This window comes from Brachyhypopomus gauderio, chromosome 11 (assembly GCF_052324685.1).
Source record: "Brachyhypopomus gauderio isolate BG-103 chromosome 11, BGAUD_0.2, whole genome shotgun sequence".
In the NCBI taxonomy this organism is placed as follows: Eukaryota; Metazoa; Chordata; class Actinopteri; order Gymnotiformes; family Hypopomidae; genus Brachyhypopomus; species Brachyhypopomus gauderio.
Genome location: NC_135221.1, coordinates 21,244,838 through 21,268,874, shown reverse-complemented (window position 1 = coordinate 21,268,874; position 24,037 = coordinate 21,244,838). Strand labels below are relative to the sequence as shown.

General features: G+C 47.0%; 1 protein-coding gene across 5 annotated transcripts in view; it reads left to right on the top strand.

Moving 5' to 3' along the window:
- The window catches only part of LOC143527458 (connector enhancer of kinase suppressor of ras 2-like), a 59,348-nt gene that overhangs the window by 17,867 nt on the left and 17,444 nt on the right, over positions 1-24,037 (top strand). For all 5 annotated transcript variants that reach the window (XM_077022688.1, XM_077022687.1, XM_077022689.1 and 2 more), the window contains exons 3-9: positions 7,591-7,793; positions 7,995-8,082; positions 9,506-9,547; positions 12,799-12,918; positions 13,111-13,170; positions 15,624-15,692; positions 19,345-19,491. In XM_077022688.1, coding sequence (XP_076878803.1) covers positions 7,591-7,793; positions 7,995-8,082; positions 9,506-9,547; positions 12,799-12,918; positions 13,111-13,170; positions 15,624-15,692; positions 19,345-19,491 — 729 coding nt within the window. The remainder of the gene's footprint in view (positions 1-7,590; positions 7,794-7,994; positions 8,083-9,505; positions 9,548-12,798; positions 12,919-13,110; positions 13,171-15,623; positions 15,693-19,344; positions 19,492-24,037) is intronic.

Below are 24,037 nucleotides of genomic sequence, written 5' to 3'. Positions count from 1 at the left end.
TCAGGAGGCAGTGGTCCGCCCTGGAGGGGTGGGGAGGGGCGTCAGGAGGCAGTGGTCCGCCCTGGAGGGGTGGGGAGGGGCGTCAGGAGGCAGTGGTCCGCCCTGGAGGGGTGGGGAGGGGCGTCAGGAGGCAGTGGTCCGCCCTGGAGGGGTGGGGAGGGGCGTCAGGAGGCAGTGGTCCGCCCTGGAGGGGTGGGGAGGGGCGTCAGGAGGCAGTGGCCCGCCCTGGAGGGGTGGGGAGGGGCGTCAGGAGGCAGTGGCCCGCCCTGGAGGGGTGGGGAGGGGCGTCAGGAGGCAGTGGTCCGCCCTGGAGGGGTGGGGAGGGGCGTCAGGAGGCAGTGGTCCGCCCTGGAGGGGTGGGGAGGGGCGTCAGGAGGCAGTTGCCCGCCCTGGAGGGGTGGGGAGGGGCGTCAGGAGGCAGTGGTCCGCCCTGGAGGGCTGGCCCGGGGCGTCAGGAGGCAGTGGTCCGCCCTGGAGGGGTGGGGAGGGGCGTCAGGAGGCAGTGGTCCGCCCTGGAGGGGTGGGGAGGGTCGTCAGGAGGCAGTTGCCTGCCCTGGAGGGGTGGGGAGGGGCGTCAGGAGGCAGTGGTCTGCCCTGGAGGGGTGGGGAGGGGCGTCAGGAGGCAGTGGCCCGCCCTGGAGGGGTGGGGAGGGGCGTCAGGAGGCAGTGGCCCGCCCTGGAGGGGTGGGGAGGGGCGTCAGGAGGCAGTGGTCCGCCCTGGAGGGGTGGGCAGGGGTGTCAGGAGGCAGTGGTCCGCCCTGGAGGGGTGGGCAGGGGCGTCAGGAGGCAGTGGCCTGCCAGGCAGGGGATTAGAGCATTAGAGAGTGTTAGCAACTACTTTCAACACTCCACCCCAGCTGGGCAGTGGCCTCTGTGTCTGAGTCTCTCTGCTCTGTGTGTGTGTGTGTGTGTGTGTGTGTGTGTGTGTGTGTGTGTGTGTGTGTGTGTGTGTGTGTGTGTGTGTGTGTGGTTATCTTGGCCTTGCATGCAGCTGGTGGATTAGTGCCCACTCACTGCACCGCACTCTGCTCCACCATCTCATCTCCACCATCTCCACTCCACTCCACCATCTCCACCATCTCCTCTCTACTCCACCATCTCCTCTCCACCATCTCCTCTCCACCATCTCCTCTCCACCATCTCCATCATCTCCACTCCACCATCTCCACTCCACCATCTCCACTCTACTCCACCATCTCTACCATCTCCACCATCTCCACTCCACTCCACCATCTCCACTCCACTCCACCATCTCCACTCCACTCCACCATCTCCACCATCTCCTCTCTACTCCACCATCTCCACTCCACCATCTCCACTCCACCATCTCCACCATCTCCACTCCACCATCTCCACTCCACCATCTCCACTCCACCATCTCCACTCCACCATCTCCATCATCTCCACTCCACCATCTCCACTCTACCATCTCCACTCCACCATCTCCACTCTACTCCACCATCTCCACCATCTCCACTCCACCATCTCCACTCCACCATCTCCACTCCACCATCTCCACTCCACCATCTCCATCATCTCCACTCCACCATCTCCACTCCACCATCTCCACTCCACCATCTCCACTCTACTCCACCATCTCTACCATCTCCACCATCCCCAATCCACCCATCTCCACTCCACCATCTCCACTCCACTCCACCATCTCCACTCCACTCCACCATCTCCACTCCACTCCACCATCTCCACTCCACTCCACCATCTCCACCATCTCCTCTCTACTCCACCATCTCCACTCCACCATCTCCACTCCACCATCTCCACTCCACCATCTCCATCATCTCCACTCCACCATCTCCACTCCACCATCTCCACTCCACCATCTCCACTCTACCATCTCCACTCCACCATCTCCACTCCACCATCTCCACCATCTCCACTCCACCATCTCCACTCTACCATCTCCACTCCACCATCTCCACTCCACCATCTCCATCATCTCCACTCCACCATCTCCACTCTACCATCTCCACTCCACCATCTCCACTCCACCATCTCCACTCCACCATCTCCACCATCTCCTCTCCACCATCTCCTCTCTACTCCACCATCTCCACTCCACCATCTCCACTCCACTCCACCATCTCCACTCCACTCCACCATCTCCACCATCTCCTCTCTACTCCACCATCTCCACTCCACCATCTCCACTCCACCCATCTCCACCATCTCCACTCTACCATCTCCACTCCACCATCTCCACTCCACCCATCTCCACCATCTCCACTCCACCATCTCCACTCTACCATCTCCACCATCTCCACTCCACCATCTCCACTCCACCATCTCCACTCCACCATCTCCACTCTACCATCTCCACTCTACCATCTCCACTCTACCATCTCCACTCCACCATCTCCACTCCACCATCTCCACTCCACCATCTCCACTCCACCATCTCCACCATCTCCACTCTACCATCTCCACCATCTCCACTCTACCATCTCCACTCTACCATCTCCACTCCACCATCTCCACTCCACCATCTCCACTCTACCATCTCCACTCCACCATCTCCACCATCTCCACTCTACCATCTCCACCATCTCCACTCTACCATCTCCACTCCACCATCTCCACCATCTCCACTCCACCATCTCCACTCTACCATCTCCACTCCACCATCTCCACTCTACCATCTCATCTCCACCATCTCCACTCCACCATCTCCACCATCTCCACTCCACCATCTCCACTCCACCATCTCCACTCCACCATCTCCACTCTACCATCTCCACTCCACCATCTCCACTCTACCATCTCCACTCCACCATCTCCACTCTACCATCTCCACTCTACCATCTCCACTCCACCATCTCCACTCCACCATCTCCACTCCACCCATCTCCACTCCACCATCTCCACTCCACCATCTCCACTCCACCATCTCCACTCCACCATCTCCACTCTACCATCTCCACTCCACCATCTCCACTCTACCATCTCCACTCCACCATCTCCACTCTACCATCTCCACTCTACCATCTCCACTCCACCATCTCCACTCCACCCATCTCCACTCCACCATCTCCACTCCACCATCTCCACTCCACCATTTCCACTCCACCATCTCCACTCCACCATCTCCACTCCACCATCTCCACTCCACCCATCTCCACTCCACCATCTCCACTCCACCATCTCCACTCCACCATCTCTACTCCACCATCTCCACTCCACCATCTCCACTCCACCATCTCCACTCCACCCATCTCCACTCCACCCATCTCCACTCTGCCAGTCGCCTCAGCTGGGTTGTTGTAATCAGTCTGGGTCAAAGGTGCCGATACTGCGTCTGGCCTGATTTGACAGTTTAGGGTTCAGTAGTGGACTCGGTAGTGGACTCGGTAGTGGACTCGGTAGTGGACTCGGTAGTGGACTCGGTAGTGGACTCAGTAGTGGACTCAGTAGTGGACTCAGTAGTGGACTCAGGGTACAGAACTACTCTGATGGGTGAAATCTAGATGAGGCCAAAATATCTGGCCAGCCTGTGGCTGCGTGGAGAAAAGGGTTTTAGTGTTAATTACATAATTGTTCGCTGGGTAAGCAGCTTTATGCCACATCACTGAGTCTTCTGTTATGCTTGGCTATATAAGACCGTGATTTGATAGCTACGCTCAGCATTGCTCAGTTCCGCTGCCTATTTTGTGTGAGTTGAGCTGCTCTAAATGTGGGGCGAAGTCAATACGAAAAAGAGTCAAAACCTCATCCATCCTCGAGCAGCTTTACCAGGCAACATATGACATTATAAGGGGCTTTAATCTCTATATTGGGTGCAATTAAATGTGGTAAGGGATAGTCACCATGGCAACAAGCTGAACAGACCCTGGGCGTTAGGGGATGCTCTGGGGTTTGGGAGGGGGATTTCTTAAACGCCTAATGGCATTTCTCTCAGGCCGTGTGCTCATTATTGATTGTAGCCTTAATATGCAGGTCCTGAATCCTTGATACGTTAGCTAGCTAGAAGTAAAACAGTTTTAAAAGGCAGGAAGAAGTTTTGGGAAATTGAATTAAAATATGTTTATGTCCACATGAACCCACAAGCATATGCTCACACATGCACACACACACACACACACACACACACACACACACTTGCTTGGACTGCAGAACCCTGACCCAGTTATGGGTATGAACAAAGTTGCTCTCTTATGCTAGCACTCTGTACCAGAGCAGAAATATTGTATCTTTCTTGTCAGGCCACCTCCTTCTCCTGTGTCCTCTCCTGTACTTATGAGGAAAATGTTTTGCTGACAGTTTATGAAATGGTGCCGGCAAACTGAAATGAATACTGAAATATTTATTGTGAATATCAAATTAGAATCTTGAATGAGAAAATGTTCATTAATATACAACAATGTCTAAAATTCCCCATACCAGAGCCGGAGTGGCTAATCGGGAGATTCGGGAGGATTCCCGATGGGCCAGCTCATGTCAGTCTCTAGTTTGGGCCGATTGGGGGGGGGGGGGGGGGGGAATAATTTTGGGCCGGATTTGGGCATGAAACTCCCGGGCTGAAAAAGTGTCCCACTCCGGCCCTGCCCCATACCCAACCAGTACCCTAAATTATGGAATAGGGTACACAACTGAAAATGTAAAAAAAAAAAAAAAACGAAACCTACCAAGAGTAATATATATGTACAGTGTATATATATATATATATATATACCGTATATATATATACCGTATATATATATATACTGTATATATATATATACACGCATACTGTATATATATGTGTGTGTGGTATGTGTGTGAGTGAGCACATCAAACAACTGTTCCTCTGTCATGGCGGGGTGTCAGTGAGCACCGGTACCTGTGTGTGAGGACATGGCTCCAGGCGTCCCAGGTGGTAGCACACAGCACGGCCCTGTTCTGTCTGTGGGATATTCCCTCCCAGCTCAGTGTCTTCCTCCAGTCCTCTCTAATGTAGCGTGCCTTCTCCATAATGGGACAGGAGACAAACGAGAGAGAGCCATCTTCTCAGAGCATCTCGTATCTTCTCAGAGCATCAGTGCACTGCCGCTCGGCGGACCCGCATGTGGGGTGTCTTGCTCTTTGCTGGTGGTTGGAGTGTGTGTTCACTTGCTGTCATAGTCAGTGAATAAATGTGGCCCTGACAGTGACAGGACTGTCTCAGCTTGCTTGAAGATGAACAGGTTAACTTCAAGGTTCTTCAGTGAAAACTACATCTCCTTTTCACCAAGGAAAGAGCAGAATTTTTTTTTTAAGCAAACTAGGAAACGGCTTCCCCTTCACCCACGCATGTGCCAGCCTGCTGGAGTTTGAACACACCGACTGTGTTCACAAAGCGCTCTGTAAACTAAGGGAATTTGTGCTACCACTCTCTGGAACCAAACTTTAAACAGAGCAGAAGACCACAGTGAGAATGGGTGCAAATCCTCCTGTGTCATGACAACCTGCACAGAACAGCCAGATCCCTTTTTCCACCAACATTTTCAAGCCCTAAATGTCTCTGCCTATTGTCCAATTGTGTCTTCAAATGACTTGCATGCCTTCCATGCCACTGGTATAATGGTAAGATGCCTTAATGACTAGAGCCTGGGGTGATATTCCTTCTCCGCACTTGTGATGTGCACCGTCTCAAGGCGCTTACCTCATTTCCTGTTCCTTAGAGTCCTTGCAGTTTGCTTGTCATGTAACACCATCTCTCTAATTCTCCTCAGTGCCCTTGATCTTCTGGACACACACACACACACACACACACACACACACACACACACACACACACAAAAGACAAGACTCTGCCTCCAGTACAAGTTTTCATTACCTGCTGGTTTCTGGATTCTGGGTAATGGGTTTGCTTAGTGGCACGACCAGCTCGATACTGGGTTTGCTGGCAGGCAGGTTTGAAATGGAGGAACTGGAAACATGCCCCCTGTTGGTTCCGAAAAGCACTTTCTGTTTGCTTAACATCGCACTGCAACATGAAACAACTTACTTTATCAAATGTGCCAATGGTACCATAAAGTACTTACAATGACATGGTTTTTCACACATGCCGGTCATCATCGATGGGCCAGTGACCAATCGTTTGGTCTCATTCGGGCTCTATATATCTGTGTAACTGCTGCGTCTAGAACCTTGATGCAGACATCAAAATTACTGAACAGCTGCTATAGATCCTTCCCGTTGAAATTTTTTTCACACCCCTGAGGTAGTAGGAAAGTAAACAGAAACTTGTAAAGGTCTACCCCGCCGAGAGCGCATGGTGTTAGCACAGCAGATAGAGGCGCATATTGATCTCTGTTCAGGCTAAGAATGCTGACTTGGGATCAGCCCTGCACTTCCACTTTAATGACTAAAATGATATGGACACAGGCAACCTGATCCTACACCAGCACTGATGCATCTGCTGCACTCTTGGGCCACTTAATGTAACTGCTCTCCACAGGGAGTGTCCCATACAGTTAATGCATGCTGCCTTGGGCCAAACCATGAAATAAATGTAACTCTACGGAAAAGCCTGGCAGGTGAAGGTCGTGGGGGAGGCTGTGAGGTCTGAAAGGACGCAGGTCAACATTCTATGTCAGATTCGACATTTGACAGCCGGTTTCAGATTCACATCCCTCACTCATAACCACTTAACTACATTTCATATCTCATATTAGTTTCATAGTTTTCATAGTTCCGGAAAAACCCACAGCCGTTTCTGGAGGTTACGCCAAAAGATTAGTAACTGAACAATAAGCCTGTTTAACAGGCTAATGCACAATAGTCTAACAGATAATATGAAAGAAATGCGAATAAAAGCTCATGTCTGTACCTACTCTCCCTGACCTCCTTATTATAATACAAGTGAATGGACATTTTACAGTATATTGCAATGGAGAGGACAGTTTACACTAACAACATTTACAAACCACAACTTTCACAGTTTATATGAATTATGCAGTGATCATCAAAGCTGGAGCACTGTGAACTACCCATCCTCACACACTGGTGTGTGACATTGGCTCAGAGCTGCTGATAACCGGGCCGTCTCACTGTGTTTCATTACGGCCTGATAACCCTTAATGAAGGCTGCGTTGATGAATGAGCTGTGCTCACAGTGAGGACTGAACACTGCGGGTTCTGGGAGAAGACCAGCAGGTCTCCACCACACACCTAACACAAGGTCGAAGAGCTTCCGTTCCACAGCTCTGTCCAGGAGAATGGGGGGAATATGCTAGAAATCAGAAGTCAGTATGTCATTGTGTGTTTGCTCAATGATATGGCGATATAAATATATATAAATCTATCTATCTATCTATCTATCTATCTATCTATCTATCTATCTATCTATCTATCTATCTATCTATCTATCTATCTATCTATCTATCTATCTGTCTATCTGTCTGTCTGTCTGTCTGTCTGTCTGTCTGTCTTAAATATGTGAGAAATATGGACTCAGACAGGAATATAAAATAAGAACACTGCCTTGGAAGTTCATGCATCTTGATAGACTGTGCTACCTACACATTGAACGTTTCTGTCCTGGTGACTGTGCTACTTACATAACACTGAACATGTCTGTCATCTGAACATCGTCCTGTTTCTGACTCCTTCCAGAACTATGGGCTTGAAACAGAAAACCTGCGCACCCTTTCCCACAAGCTCAGCGCCTCAGCGAAGAACCTGCAGAACTTCATCATGGGCCGACGTAGGAGTGGCCACTATGACGGGCGCTCCTCACGACGCCTGCCCAACGACTTCCTCACCTCGGTGGTCGACCTCATAGGAGCGGCCAAATACCTGCTGGCGTGGCTGGACAGGTACATGGCTATGCTAACAGCTAACTGCTATTAAACATGAGTAGACCAGCTGCTTTCAGCGAGTTAGAGTTAATGAATGTGGATTTAAGTTGTGGGTTTATTTTTGTGATTTCCTAAAGTAGCATCTAATGACCTATGTGCTTTAGTAAGATAAAAACAAATCTAGATATCCATTTTTGTCCCATTTTATTGTGTCTACAGGTCTCCTTTCGTCAGCGTGACTGAATACTCGCTACTGAAAAACAACATTGTTCAATTGTGCCTGGAGTTAACTACAATAGTGCAACTAGTAGGTATCTCACTCCCCTCAGTGCTTACAATGTACAGAATCCAACAGATTCCCTTATCCACAGCAAATCTCATATTGGCTGTATGACATGACAGTATTGTGCTTCCTGGATCTTGAACCCACAACCACAGTGACACTCGAACTTTGGTGTTCTGGTTTTTCAGGTAAACTATAGGAATCGTACACTCACTGGAAACATAAATACTGTACCTCAAACTTTGCTATTGACAGAAGCCAGTTAGCATGAAGCTACTGTTAAATGGTTAACCTTTTAGACGAGACTTTGTTCATTGTTAGCTGTGCTAGTGAATCTGTAGCCACTGCTGACAACATAATAGGACAAACTGAGGCACAGAAAGCATGTGGCTTTACTGGCTCCTGCTGAACCAAAAGCCTTAGGCTGGAGTCCAGCAATCCGTTACTATGCTGATGCAGTCCGCCTGAGCCAAAGGTCGCCTCCTCTAATATTCCATAACCAGAGGTTCTCATGTGGTCTGGGCATGCAATGCTTCTGGGCATTGCTTGGACAAAGTCCTTTAGGTGTGGGGCTTATATAGCTAAAACCAACATGTCTGCTGCATGAGATATCCGAGCTGTACAAATGCCTTCGGGGCAGGAGCAGCAACATGGGCCCAGGTCCTCTGAACCTTGAGGAGCGTCGTGTTGGGTTGAGACCATAATGAGACATGTGGACAACGGTCTGCTGGCCATTTGTAAAGGGGAGGTTTCTCCGTGATGTTGACTCAAATGATTTACCAGCACATAGACATTGTGCTAGTGTGCTTTCTCAATGTGTCTCGTCTACAAGATGTGCCTCATCACATTCAATGGCAGATTTCTTTACAAATTCTGTAACCCAAACTGGTCACTGGTCAAGTGTGTGACCATTGATTAAAGGTTTAGAGATCCCTTGCATAAGGTTACCATTATTTACTGTATTTTGTCGCAAAAAAACGCCAGGGGGAGTTTTGGCTGGCATTGCTGAGGTGAAATGTTGGCCACTGTAATTCTGAGTTAAATTGAAATATTCCCATCAACATGTCTAGCTATGGCATACCACCAAGACCCTAGATGTAGATCTATAATAACACTAGTTTGTAAACTACAGCCTAAATCATTTTTTGGGAGAACTCAGTCGAGTTACATGTAACAGGGCAGCTATATTCCAGCTGCTGCCCCACATCCCGGCCCAGCGGTACAGAACTGCTCTTCAACACGCCGTTCCATCCAAAGTGGAGCGTGGCTGCATGGGCCCGTAGTCTCGTGATCGCGCGCTGCCCTTTATTGCGATGCTCGCGCCTGTTCCGGTGGGACTCCGCTATGCAAATGTTAACGATTTCGACCCGACATGCTCGCGCATTCCCGTTTTGGTTAGAGGCAAAGGCCGCGCGCGTCTGACGTCCTCTGCTGCTTGTGTCCGCAGGACTGCACAGTGTACGAAACCGAGAACAAGATTCTCCATGTGGTGAGTCCCTCTCTCTTTTTGTCCCCTTGATTTGTCCCCTTGATTTGTCCCCTTGATTGTCTTGTGCTCACCAAGCCAAAATGAAAATATCATATGAGTGAGTGTGTGTGTGTGTGTGTGTGTGTGTGTGTGTGTGTGTGTGTGTGTGTGTGTGTGTGTGTGTGTGTGTGTGAGTATGTGTGTATGTGTGTGTGTGTGAGTGTGTGTATGTGAGTATGTGTGTGTGTGTGTGTGTGTGAGTGTGTGTGTGTGAGTGTGTGTGTGTGTGTGTGAGTATGTGTGTGTGTGTGTGTGTGTGTGTGTGTGTGTGTGTGTGTGTGTGTGTGTGAGTATGTGTGTGTGTGTGTGTGTGTGTGTGTGTGTGGGTGTGTGTGTGTGTGTGTGTATGTGTGTGTGTGTGTGTGCGTGTGTGTGTGTGTGTGTGCTGGAGGGTGGCTGAGGCCTGACCCATTTTCAGCAAAGTTTGCTCCTACAGCAGAGCCCAAAGCTTCTCACCATTTCTAACTTCTACTACCACAACAAACCTCCAGTAGCTATACTCCTATAGTACATCAGTACTATACTGCTATTCAGTAGCTATACTCTTATAGTACATCAGTACTATACTGCTATTCAGTAGCTATACTCCTATAGTACATCAGTACTATACTGCTATTAAGTAGCTATACTCTTATAGTACTTCGGTACTATACTGCTATTCAGTAGCTATACTCCTATAGTAATTCAGTACTATACTGCTATTCAGTAACTATACTCCTATAGTACATCAGTACTATACTGCTATTCAGTAGTTATACTCCTATAGTACATCAGTACTATACTGCTATTCAGTCCTCATAGCTTACATCTGCTGAGGTGGACCGGGCGATCACATCTTACATCTGTGACTTTTTAAAGATGAGGTACATGCCCAAGTACGTTAGCCATAACCTAGCATTACGTCGCAGCTTTGCACTTCACTAGAAATATTCCACATACCTTTGTTATAGAAAAAAAAACATTTGCTTTTTAAATTCTTTTTGAAAGAAAAATGTATGCCACATACTTTTACTAAGGCAAGAGCAATGGACCCATGGTGAGTTTCTTTTCAGGATCTGGTATTGATTCCCTTTAACTTAAACATGTTATTTGGTTTGTAAGGCACTGCTGAACGGACTGAACCATGTCATTTTTGCTTCCGTCATTTCGGCTGCCTTTTGCAGTATTGTTGGAGTGTCTGTGAAATACATCATATGACAGTAATTACACTTAACATGACACAACTGTACATATGTTGTGTCATTGTAAGTCAGAGCTGTAAAGCGCAGGTGCAGAACACAGTGTAGTGTGATCGTTCACAGAGCCCACAATAGACGGCTTGGTTATAAATGTCCTCATACTTCTTTAAAAGAGCATTTTCACATTTGTTAGTTGGCTGTTGGTGTTCAATAATACAGAGCCCTGCTGTTTCTCCCTGTCCCTTCAAGCTTCTGACCTCCAGCACTCAGATGGCGAGAGGAAGGCTGGGTGTGTGTGTGTGTGTGTGTGTGTGTGTGTGTGTGTGTGTGTGCCCAGACTGTGGTGCCATGCTTATGCTCATATGCATAAGGATGGAGAATGTTATGCAAGCATGACCTAGTTGTGCACGTGCGCCTGCGTGAGACCATGCACTGCATATGTGGGGAAACGCCAGGAGGAGTGTTCATATATGCAAATGAGAGAGATTACATAATTATGTCCTAGTTGTCTTCCTTTGTATGAGCATGGTAGACATAAAACTGAATGTAAATTAGAAAAAGAAATATATGTATGTTTCATATATATGCATATATATGTGTATGTGAGAGAGAGAGAGAGAGAGAGAGAGAGAGAGAGAGAGAGAGAGAGAGAGAGAGAGAGAGAGAGAGAGAGAGAGAGAGAGAGAGAGAGAGGAGGTATGGTGGCAGGCTAAGTGATTTTGGCAGCATTCGTAAATGTCTGTCTGGCTGGTTGTTTGGGTGTCCTTACATCACACATACTGCCTCTAGCACAGATATGCCCCCGTCCTTCAGACAGACATCAAATAGATTAAACCTGGGTGTTTACATTCAAAACGCCAACTATTCCACCGCCAGTTTTCCCTCAAGTGGATGCAAACGTCTAACAAGCACTTCATCCAGCCGTCTCAGCATCGCCAGGAAGACCCGACTTAGCAGCTATTTATCACCAAGCCCACAAAAGCTGCTCTGGACCCCAGTGTTGCATCCATTTCACGTACAAACCCTATAGCTCAGTGCACAATTGACTGACAGCATCTACTTGATAATTGTCAGTGTGGGCCACTAATTGACGAAGAGGTAGTGAAGTGTGCCTTTGAAGAGTGACTTTAGAGCGGAGGGCTTTAATCCTGGAGTTGCTCATTAAAAAGCAGGTCAGATTTGGAGATAATTTCATGCAAGCTTTGTTTCTTGATGATGCAAGTGAGCAAATAAGTAAATAAATAAATAAGTAAATCCATAAATGAGAGCACAGCTCCCCAGTCAGGGTCTCCAGATTGTTAACCCTACACGGCACGGTTTGGAAGGTAAACGCACCCTCCGTGTACTGGTGGTGGCAACAGTGAGAAGAACAGATGAATACAGACAGACAGAAAAGAAAGAGACAGAGGGTCTTGGGTGTTGGGTACCGACCCGAACAGGCTTGGGCATGCCCCCACCAAACTGGAACAGTCCCGTGTATCCCACGGCAGTGTTGAAAGATCACCGCATCACACTCACACACCACAGCAGCGTTATTTCGCTTTGAATAATCTGTGAAATTGTCTGTCCATATCCTATTTCTCTCTCCCCCTTTCATTCTCTCTCCTCATCCTCTCCCTCTCTCTCCTCTTTCTCCCTCTCTCTCCCTCTCTCTCTCTCCACCTCCCTCCTCTCTCTCCTCTCTCTCCATCTCCCTCTCTCTCCATCTCCCTCTCTCTCTCCTCTCTCTCCATCTCCCTCTCTCTCCTCTCTCTCCATCTCTCTCTCCACCTCCCTCCTCTCTCCCTCTCTCTCTCCTCTCTCTCCATCTCCCTCTCTCTCCTTTCTCTCTCCCTCTCTCCATCTCCCTCTTTCTCTCTCCCTCCCTCTCTCCATCTCCCTCTCTCTCTCTCCCTCCTCTCTCTCTCCATCTCCCTTTCTCTCCCTCCTCTCTCTCTCCAACTCTCTCTCTGTATCTCTCTCTCTCTCCTTCTTGCTGTTCTCTCTCTCTCTCTCTCTCTCTCCCTCCTCTCCCTCCCTCTCTCTCTTTGACAGTGTAAAACGTTGTCTGGGATATGTGACCACATCATCTCGCTGTCTTCGGACTCACTAGTGTCTCAGTCAGCTCACCTGGAGGTGGTCCACCTGACCAACATAATGCCCAGCGAGGGCCTGGTATGTCCACCAAGACCCTGAGAAAACCTCCGGCATGAAATGAAAAGAGAATTGCATGGAAAATATTATTAATCCATACAGTTCAGCTCAAACAGTAGTTAAAGATTCTGTAATGCTTTAAGCATCAGGACATCTTGCTTTGAGTTGTATGCTGTGCCACTCGAACTGTGTGTTTCCCTATTCCTGCTCCAGGGGATGTACATCAAGTCGACGTATGACGGCCTGCATGTCATCACCGGCACAACGGAAAATGTAAGTGGCTGCGTCCCAGAGCAGAGGCAGAGGGGGCGGCTAAGGGCTGACCCAGATGGCAGCATGCCTGGGAAGGGGGTGTTGGGGAAGTTGTTGGGGAAGTTGTGTGAAGTTTGGGAGGTGATACAAGGGAGGCAAGAGAGGTGTGGGAGTGTTGGTGGGGTGTGTTGGTGTTTGGGTACAGGTGTGGGAGTGTTGGGGGTGTTTGGGTATTTGTGTGGGGGTGTTTGTGTACAGGTGTGGGAGTGTGGTGGTGTTTGGGTACTTGTGTGGGGGTGTTTGTGTACAGGTGTTGGGGTGTGGTGGTGTTTGGGTACTTGTGTGGGGGTGTTTGTGTACAGGTGTGGGGGTGTTTGGTACAGGTGTGGGGGGTGTTGGGTGTGGTGGTGTTTGGGTACAGATATGGGGGGTGTTGGGCCACTGTACATTGGCCACTGTAATTCTGAGTTAAATTGAAATATTCCCAACCGCTGAAACTGATCTTGAATCTCACAAACACAATCTCACAAAATGTGTGCAGGTCTCCTATATGTGATACACATTGACTGGGTTTACTTTGGGTTTCAGGGCAGGTTCCAGCAGAGAATGTTGGGTTAACAGAGGATCCATGGGATCCATAGATCTATTTGTTGATATTACGCTGTATGAAGCAGCTTTTCCCCTGTTTGAAGTTTCCTATTTTTTCTGCTTTTTCTGTGATGCCTTCGAAATATACACTGACGTCAAGACAAACACCTTTTGCCAGTTTTTTGAGATGAGTTACCTCAGTGGTGAAGCCAGAATGTGCCGGAGACCCTCGCGGCTGCTGCCTGGCGTACGCCCTTGTGCTGGGGCTCGCTGTCCGACTCGGCCCCCCCCAACACCAGCTCCCTTCGGCCTCCACTCATAAACCCACATAAGCCAGACGGGGCCTGTAGGGACAGGTGTCTCCGGGTGTCTGTGGCTGGCTGGCACATAGCAGGCACTGCCAGTGAACGTCTCTCTGAAATGAACGTCATTCATGGGTCTGTTGGGTGGGGGAATGAGCATGTGTGTGTGTGTGTGTGTGTGTGTGTGTGTGTGTGTGTGGAGCTTTATGGCACCGCATGCGAGAGGAGACTCAAATGGAGTGCCTGGCACCCTCTCTGGCACTGCCGAAGCTGTCTCCTCAGGCCGACAGTTTAATCAACACAGCGAGACTGGTGCAGGCGATTTAGTGCCAAACCACGCTAGCTACCTTTTAAATGGAGGGAGCAGCCTGCAACAAGGCATAAGAAAGCTAATGGGAAGCAGAAGAGATTTGAAGAGACCCACCATCATGGAAGGCTGTGTCTGTGTCAAACGTCAGCCCTAATACCTTGTGCACTGAACTGCCAGCCAATACTAAAGCACTATAGGCAGGCATCTAGTAGAGGAGGGCCCTCCATTGGCTGATATTATTGCCCTTGATTGATTGGTTGGCTAATTGAAGCTGAGTGAGCTGGCGATGTGTGATAGGGTGATTCCAGCTTACGGCCCCACCCTCCTCCAGGCGGAAACGTCCGCCGTCAACCCCTTGATGCTCCTCACAGCTGAGGCACTGCCTCCTGTTGCTATGCAACCCTGCCGTTACCTGGGAGACAAAGCCCGGTGTTCGGTTGTATAGGGGAGCGAGAGGCGTATCCATGACTGGACCACACACAGTCAATTTCTGTCTCATTCCAAATCTTTTTAGCCAATGCAATAACAGCACTGAGACGAGAGCACTGAAGAATATGAAGATATATCTGAATATGAGATAGTTTGCCACTATCTGTCCAACATATTCTGGGAGGACCTTCATGATTGATGAAGAGGAGTTTGTCTCAGAACACTTGGGAAGCCCATCTGTAGTAGTTGTGGTTTGTTCCTTCAGCATGTTGGATTTGAATGACAAGGCTGTGAGTTCATGCGTATAGCCCCCCAGAATTTTGAATGCTTTTGGGAAAGAAAAGCCTGATTGCCATTGGTCAATCGCTACCCAATCACAAACATCTGTTCAGTGATAGATAAAGATGTGGTCGCTGGTATTTCATGTCTCAAAGGAAGCTCATCTTATCCCCTCTTTTTCTCAGATTGGTAGCTAGTACGTGATTGGAGAAGACACAGGAAGTGGGGTACGAATTAGTAATTAATAAATTGAGAGCAAAATGCATAAAAATACCAAAACAGAACAACAGCCTGCACTGCAGATTTGGGTACGGTTACAAAAGTTGCACTGGATATGTGCCTCATATCTTGTACTTTGCTGCTGTCAGAAAGAGGAGAAAACGTCTGAGCTTCAAGGCAAAGAGTAGGAGTGCAGATGCAAATGCTTCTTTGAAATCCCCACTAGGAGTTGGTAGCATTTAAGGCTCTGTGCTTGGGGACGGCTAATCGGGCCCGGCTCGGAATAAGCGGAAGGAAGATCAGCACATGTTGCTTCTAATCCAGACTCCTGCTCTGTCTCCCCCCAGTCCCCTGCTGACCAGTGTAAAAAGATCCACGCTGGGGATGAGGTCATTCAGGTCAATCACCAGACTGTGGTGAGTATGTTTGCTAGCGTGATCCTCTCCCTCCCTCCCTCGCTCCCTCTCTCTCTCTCTTTCTCTCTCTCTCCTCTCTCTCTCTCTCTCTCTCTCTCTCTCTCTCTCTCTCTCTCTCTCTCTCTCTCTCTCTCTTCAACTCCACCATGGAGCCCACCATCAGCTGACAGACATTTGGCTTTATGTTTCAGTCTAAAACTACTGATCCAGCATTAATGATCCTCCTGTCTATAAGTCATTCAGTAAATTGTTCTCACTCTGATGAGTTGGATAAATACGACCCGAGTCAGATAACGCGTGCCAGATTAAACCCCGGCGTTTGGCCATCTCTGATATGGTCCGAACCACATCGGTGTTCCACATCAGTGATGGCCTGCTGTTAGCTACTGTCTGGGTAGAGGTTGCAGCAATGTCACTGGTTGCCGACCCTGATTCACATAAAGAGCCTACAAAACAGAACGTTAAGACTAAAAAAACCACTGGAATAAAAAGACAGATAAATGTGTTTTGAAAAATAGCACAGACTTTTACCTGTTTCTGTGTTATATTTGTCATCTTGTATTGCGTTTGAATGATTAATGATTGAGCTACTGTGCAGTTAGGTTTTTAATCTTTGGCATGGGGACATTAGTACTCATCTGTTGTAACCCTGGGTTCATTCGTTCATAGCCCCATTTGTTACCAGCATGACTTAGCACAAGGCCAATTGTATTAATTATATTTGATGAGTCCAAAATCATTTAAATGCAAATTTCTCTTTAAATGGCTAATTTCATCATTGAATTAGTTGTTGTATTTTGTATTCGCACAGACGGTTAGCGCACCAGTTACCACTAAAGGACACCTCGGACACATCTGTATTCATGAAGCCCATCACTGGTGCTGTACTAATACACTATAATAGAGCACAACTGTTCCTCAGTGTTTTGGTACTAACCTTATCAATGGCTGCTTCAGTACTAAAAGGGGGGGAAATCCCAGCATTACAGAGCATGGATGACTGACATGAGGGAATGCATGTGTGTGTGTGTGAGTGTGTGTGTGTGTGTGTGTGTGTGTGTGTGTGTGTGTGTGTGTGTGTGTGTGTGTGTGTGTGTGTGTTACACCTTTAGGATGGGGTGAGGGACATATGAATGAAACATTGAATTAACCTGTACTGAGGGAACTAGCATTAGTTCAAGTCCTGTTATCAACTGCTATGAAGCGTCGGGAGTTCTTATCAGGATACTTAACCACTGGTTCTTCCTGTCAACCCTTAGGATAGTGAAGTTTGTCCACCTCGCACTAACCAGTTCCTAACTGTACCCAGAAAAGGCCAGAGGACTCAACAGTGTCTGTGTGGAAGCGCACCAACACTGATACCACACTTGAGCAGTGTGTAATGACTGTGGTCAGTTAGCAGTACAGATATTCCAGGTCCAATTAAGCAGAACCTTCAGCGGCCCATGTAGAAGTTCCACATCAGTCCATGTAGATGTTCCACAAAAGTTCCAAAGAGCTTAGCCCAAGGGTGTTATGGGTTCCAGCATTATACCCTGCCATGTTCTTCTAATCCAAACATAAGTACCACACCTGCTTTCACAATATTCACATTCTCCCAAAGTCTTGAATTAGTAAGATAAGCTGTGTTAAATTGGGTTTGGAACTAAACTCTACTGGAGATAAGATCTGCCGGAACATGGTTGGGAGTTGTATCCTCCCTTCAGTGACAAGCATATTACTGTGCCTGTCAGTTTAACAAACTTTTTAAAATACATAAAAAAGCAGAAAACTATTGGAAGTCTTAAAAAATGAATTGAAATTCACTGTGTTTTAGCAAAAATGCATGCACACACACACACACACACACACACACACACACACACACACACACACACACACACACACACACACACACACACACACACACACACACACGTTGTGCTCATGCATAACTAACAGCAGACTACAAAGCAGCCCCGGTGGGAATTTTTATTTAAAGTTGTTCTCTGCTAATTGGGCAGAGATATGTGATGTTGGCTGTGTTTCTCTCTCAAGCAAGGGTAACCCTTTTTGGAATAAATTTCTACATGATGTACTCAGTGGACTTGTGAAAAAATGCAGAAAATTTAATAAATAGCCATCGCATATTCATTATGGTTTGAACTCTCTCAAAATAGGGGAGATATAGATCAGAGCCTTTTGACAACAGCTGAGCTGCCAACTAATGAAACTAAAATAACTGTTGGTGTCTAAATGAAAACTTGATCAGCCACCCATCAGTTACTTCATGTAGAATAACAGAGGGGGATCAGATAGATAGACGACAGCAAGACACATGTATATCCACGAATATATCGTCTTATATATTGTCTTACTGGTTCCTCTAGGAGTTAATTCTGAGGATTCTTTTATATAACCCTGAGAAGAAATAGCAGTTTGCAAATTAGTTAAATGCAAATGTTTGTTAAATGCAAATTTAACCCTCGAATGTTTTACATTTGATTATGTGCCATTTCCTCTTGCAGAACCTGAACGTAAATCTGAAACTTAAATTCAGATGGAATATAGTATAACCAACTATCAGACTTTTATGAATGAGTCGCCAATGAATTAATACTGTTGTGAATATCTAGCTGCTAACCAGGCCAAAGTTGAGATGGACCTCTAACCTCTGCTTTGCTTCAAGAGAACAGTGAAGAGCTGGTTTTGTATGGAAGCTAACACAAAGAAACTTGCTTGATTCACCGCCAATCTCACCTTCTAGGCCAATATTTCACCTTCTAGGCCAATATTTCACCTGCTAGGCCAATATTTCACCTGCTAGGCCAACATGCCACGTTCTAGGTCCATGTCCCATTTCCTAAGCCGCTGTCAGTCTTCCTCTGTCCACCCACCTCTCACTTCCAGGGCCCAAGTGTCTTCCACTGAACAACTTCTCAATTCTCCTGGTCCCCATGCCAGAACTACGTGGATCTCTCTGGTGCTAAGTCTAGTACAGGGACCATGTTCATCTTGTGTGGCTTTACTGGACTGAATTTGAGGGATGTTAGAAGCAGCGGCAGCATGTTATGTGAGTTGCCCTCAGGCCACATATGCAAACATCACTCATGTGTGCCATGAAAAATGCAAAACCACTTAATTAGTAATAACATGTTTTGTGGGTTTAGCATAAAGATTCAGTCTCGTGCAAAAGCCCAAAGTGTTTAACGCTAGAAATGATCTGTCAACATTTGGAGTTTTTGGCAAAATACACCACGTGGCCTGTAATGCATCAAATATGACGATCCATCATAGGAACATTTGGACTGGGTCTGTCAGTGCAGACTTGTCTGGTTCTGGGTCTAGCCCATGAGTGGTCCCAACTGTCTCTTGTCTTGTGTGACATTCATTTGGCTGAATTAGGTAAGAGGCACATTTTCCCATGTGACTATCCTGACAAGGATATATTATCTTAGGCGTACATGAATTCCATTAATCTAAAGACAATATTATCTATATTACAGTCTCTATCTCTATTAATGTCTTAAATTTATTGGGGCAATGACTAGTTTTTGTAAGCAAAACCCATATCATTTTAAGAATCTGTATTGTATCTTGGCCATCGTAAGACATTCAAAGCTTAATCGTGGTGCTCTAATGCTAATGGATCTGTGCCTCTGTGCTCCTATAGGTGGGCTGGCAACTGAAGAACCTGGTTAATGCTTTACGTGAGGATCCCAATGGCGTCATTCTCACGCTGAAGAAGAGGCCCCAGAATACCTTGAGCTCCACTCCTGCCCTGCTGAAGAATGTGCGTTGGAAGCCGCTCGCCCTCCAGGTAACCCTAGCTTGATCCCCCTGAACCTGAACCTGTCCTTCACAGCCAACACTCTCTGGGAAACCCTACCCAGATGCCCACATCCCTGGTGCTGTTCACCCTGTCAACTCCTTCCATGTAACTCTACCCAGATTCCCACAGTCAAGGTCCTGTCTGGACCAGCCGCTGCCCTCCCGATAACTTCCCTGATCCCCACAGCCCTGTTCATGTCAAATAAGCCAACACTTCCTGTGCTTACAGCTGCCTTAAGCCTATCTAGCTCAGGTCAAACGAGCTTATAGCTGTGAGGTACCTTGTACAGCCAGTTGAAGAAACGAAAAGGTCAGATTTCATTACCCACTTATAACAAAACACTGAGAGATCACACATATGGATATAAGAAATAATAATTTGCAAGACACTAAAATATAGTACCACTGTGTGGAGACAGTGGATTTTGGCAAGAGGTTGGAGATTTTGTCAAAATCTGTGAGACATATATAAATAGGATCTGGGCTTTCATTTATCAACACTGCATAAAAAGCTGAAAACTTCGTCATATGAATACAATTTAGAATGTAATTAAGCACCAGGAAATATGAGCCAATGACACCCACCCACAGTGATAAATAGCAATTCTTTGTGATGTCCATGTACATACTAGGTTTGCAATGATTTGCATACATAACTGCCTTCAATTCCGCATATTTAGTAAGATAACACCTTTTTAAAAGGCTAAATGTGATACTCTTTTGGAAGAGCATTGCATAATGCATAGAGGGCATAAACATGGCAAATTTTCTGGAAAGTAAAGTTTAATTGCTTTCAACTGAGGTCTAGTCAAGCCAGAATATCCAAGGTTTCTACCTTCACCTTCTCAGTCTCCTCCTGAGCTAAATGCATATATTAAAACAAATGCATTTAGGGTTTAGCTGTACGTCCGACCAGCTAAGGACATCTTATTGCATACCAATGAGGCTACTAGTGCGTTGAATGTTAGGACCACAGAGATGAACGCCATTTTCAGTAGTTTGCAGTCTTTTCCATAGCTCGAAATGAGACACGGAGCTCAGTGGGCTTACACAGTCAGATGAAATCACACTGATGCAGGTGTAACACTCTTAAGCACCTCAATAGAGGAACAAGGAGTGTATTTAAGAAAAAGAGCAATTTGGAGAGGTAAAAGAGGGATTATTTGAGCTTTTGCAGCCTGATGTCTGAGGAAATATAATTTTATCTCAGCCAAATCCTCCTAATCTGACGGAACATCATTCTCTTTTGCTTCACACACTGAGCCTGCATAGGAGACTATGCAGACAAACTAAACAACCACACACCATCACCCTCCTCCACCAAACTAAACAACCCCACACCATCATCTCTCCTCCACCAAACTAAACAACCACACACCATCACCCTCCTCCACCAAACTAAACAACCCACACCATCATCTCTCCTCCACCAAACTAAACAACCACACACCATCACCCTTCTCCACCAAACTAAACAACCCCACACCATCATCTCTCTCCACCAAACTAAACAACCACACACCATCACCCTCCTCCACCAAACTAAACAACCCACACCATCATCTCTCCTCCACCAAACTAAACAACCACACACCATCATCTCTCCTCCACCAAACTAACAACCCACACCAATCATCTCTCTCACCAAACTAAACAACCCCACACCATAATCTCTCCTCCACCAAACTAAACAACCCACACCATCATCTCTCCTCCACCAAACTAACACCACACACCATCATCTCTCCTCCACCAAACTAAACACCCCCACACCATCATCACTCCTCCACCAAACTAAACAACCCCACACCATCATCTCTCCTCCACCAAACTAAACAACCACACACCATCACCCTCCTCCACCAACTAAACACCCACACCATCATCTCTCCTCTCCAAACTAAACAACCCACACCATCATCTCTCCTCCTCCAAACTAAACAACCACACACCATCATCTCTCCTCCACCAAACTAAACAACCCACACCATCATCTCTCCTCCACCAAACTAAACAACCCACACCATCACCCTCCTCCACCAAACTAAACAACCCCACACCATCATCTCTCCTCCACCAAACTAAACAACCCCACACCATCATCTCTCCTCCACCAAACTAAACAACCCCACACCATCACCCTCCTCCTCCAAACTAAACAACCCCACACCATCATCTCTCCTCCACCAAACTAAACACCCCACACCATCATCTCTCCTCCACCAAACTAACACCCCACACCATCACCCTCCTCCACCAAACTAAACAACCCCACACCATCATCTCTCCTCCACCAAACTAAACAACCCCACACCATCATCTCTCCTCCACCAAACTAACAACCACACACATATCTCACCAACTAAACAACCACACACCATCATCTCTCCTCCACCAAACTAAACAACCCCACACCATCATCTCTCCTCCTCCAAACTAAACAACCACACACCATCACCCTCCTCCTCCAAACTAAACACCACACACCATCAATCTCTCCTCCACCAAACTAAACAACCCCCACCATCATCTCTCCTCCACCAACTAAACAACCACACCATCACCTCCTCCACCAAACTAAACAACCACACACCATCACCCTCCTCCACCAAACTAAACAACCCCACACCATCACCCTCCTCCTCCAAACTAAACAACCACACACCATCACCCTCCTCCACCAAACTAAAACAACCCACACCATCATCTCTCCTCCACCAAACTAAACAACCACACACCATCATCTCTCCTCCACCAAACTAAACAACCCCACACCATCATCTCTCCTCCTCAAACTAAACAACCACACACCATCACCCTCCTCCTCCAAACTAACAACCACACACCATCATCTCTCCTCCACCAAACTAAACAACCACACACCATCATCTCTCCTCCACCAAACTAAACAACCCCACACCATCATCTCTCCTCCACCAACGAAACAACCCCACACCATCATCTCTCCTCCACCAAACTAAACAACCACACACCATCATCTCTCCTCCACCAACTATACAACCACACACCATCATCTCTCCTCCACCAAACGAAACAACCCCACACCATCATCTCTCCTCACCAAACTAAACAACCCCACACCATCATCTCTCCTCCACCAAACTAAACAACCCCACACCATCATCTCTCCTCCACCAAACTAAACAACCACACACCATCATCTCTCCTCCACCAAACGAAACAACCCCACACCATCATCTCTCCTCCACCAAACTAAACAACCACACACCATCATCCCTTCTCCTCCAAACGTACAATGCCGTCAGACAGGTAATGTTCTCCTGGAATTTGCCAAACCCAGACTCCACCATCCCACTGCCAGGTAGAGAATTATGGTTCATCACTCTACACAACACGTGTGCACTGCTCCAGAGTCCAGTGGTGGTGTCTCTTTACACCACTCCATCTCATACTTGGCATCATGCTTGGTGATGTAAGGCTTGCATGCTGCTACATGGCCTTGGAAATCCATGCAGTGAAGCTCCTGGCATAGATTTTTTTGCTGATGTTAATGCCAGATTTAGAACTTTATCTTAAACTGTAATAGTGTCAACAGAACATTGATGCCTTTCACACACTACATGCCTTAACACTCAATGACCTGATCTGGAATTCTGTGTGGTTGTAGTCCCTAAATACTTTCTGTTTCCTTACTTTTCAGTAATAATACTCCTCAAAGTTGATTGTTGAATATCTAGGAGTTAAGAACCATGAGCTGATTTGTTGACATTTTATGACAGTACCAGTGCTGTAATTCAGAGAGCTCCGTTAGATGAAGTTCATTCCTTTACAAATGTTTCCAGGGGCAGACTGCATGCTTGATTGATCTTGAGAGAGACATATTAAAAATTGTAGTAAAGTACAAAACGTTTCCAGAGAAGAACCACTTTGCTTGCACAGCTGATGTAGGACCGTTGTCCAAAACGTCCTGTTTCTCTGGAAACTTTGTGTACTTCACTACAACTGTTAATATCTATTTGCATCTTACTAAAGTACATTGCACTGACTGCAGTGTACTATATAATATATAGTAGGACTGCACTCTTCTGGCTGGTGAACCCTGACATGGTTCCTGGGATCTACTGGAGTCATTCTTCTCTCAGTTTGTGGGTTGTGGCCCCTAGTGCTCTGATTACTATGGGAACCACTGTTGCTATAACCTTACACATCTTTTGTAGCTGGTCTTTCAGCTCTTGGTATTTCTTGAGCTTTTTATGTTTCATAGAAACATTCTGAATAACAGCATTTTGTACTTTAGTGTGAGATTAGAGATGAGATGTGGAGATATATAGATATTCAGAATTGTACACAAGGTTTCCAGAGACAAGATGTTTCTGACAGAGGTCCTTCATCAGCTGTGCAAGTAAAGTGCTCGAGTGCTTGAAACATTGTGTACTTCAGTACCTAACAACTATTTTGAATCTTTCTCACTGTCTCTCTCTCTCCTCCCCCCCCTCTCTCTCTCTCTCTCTCTCTCTCTCTCTCTCTCTCTCTCTCTCTCTCTATATATATAT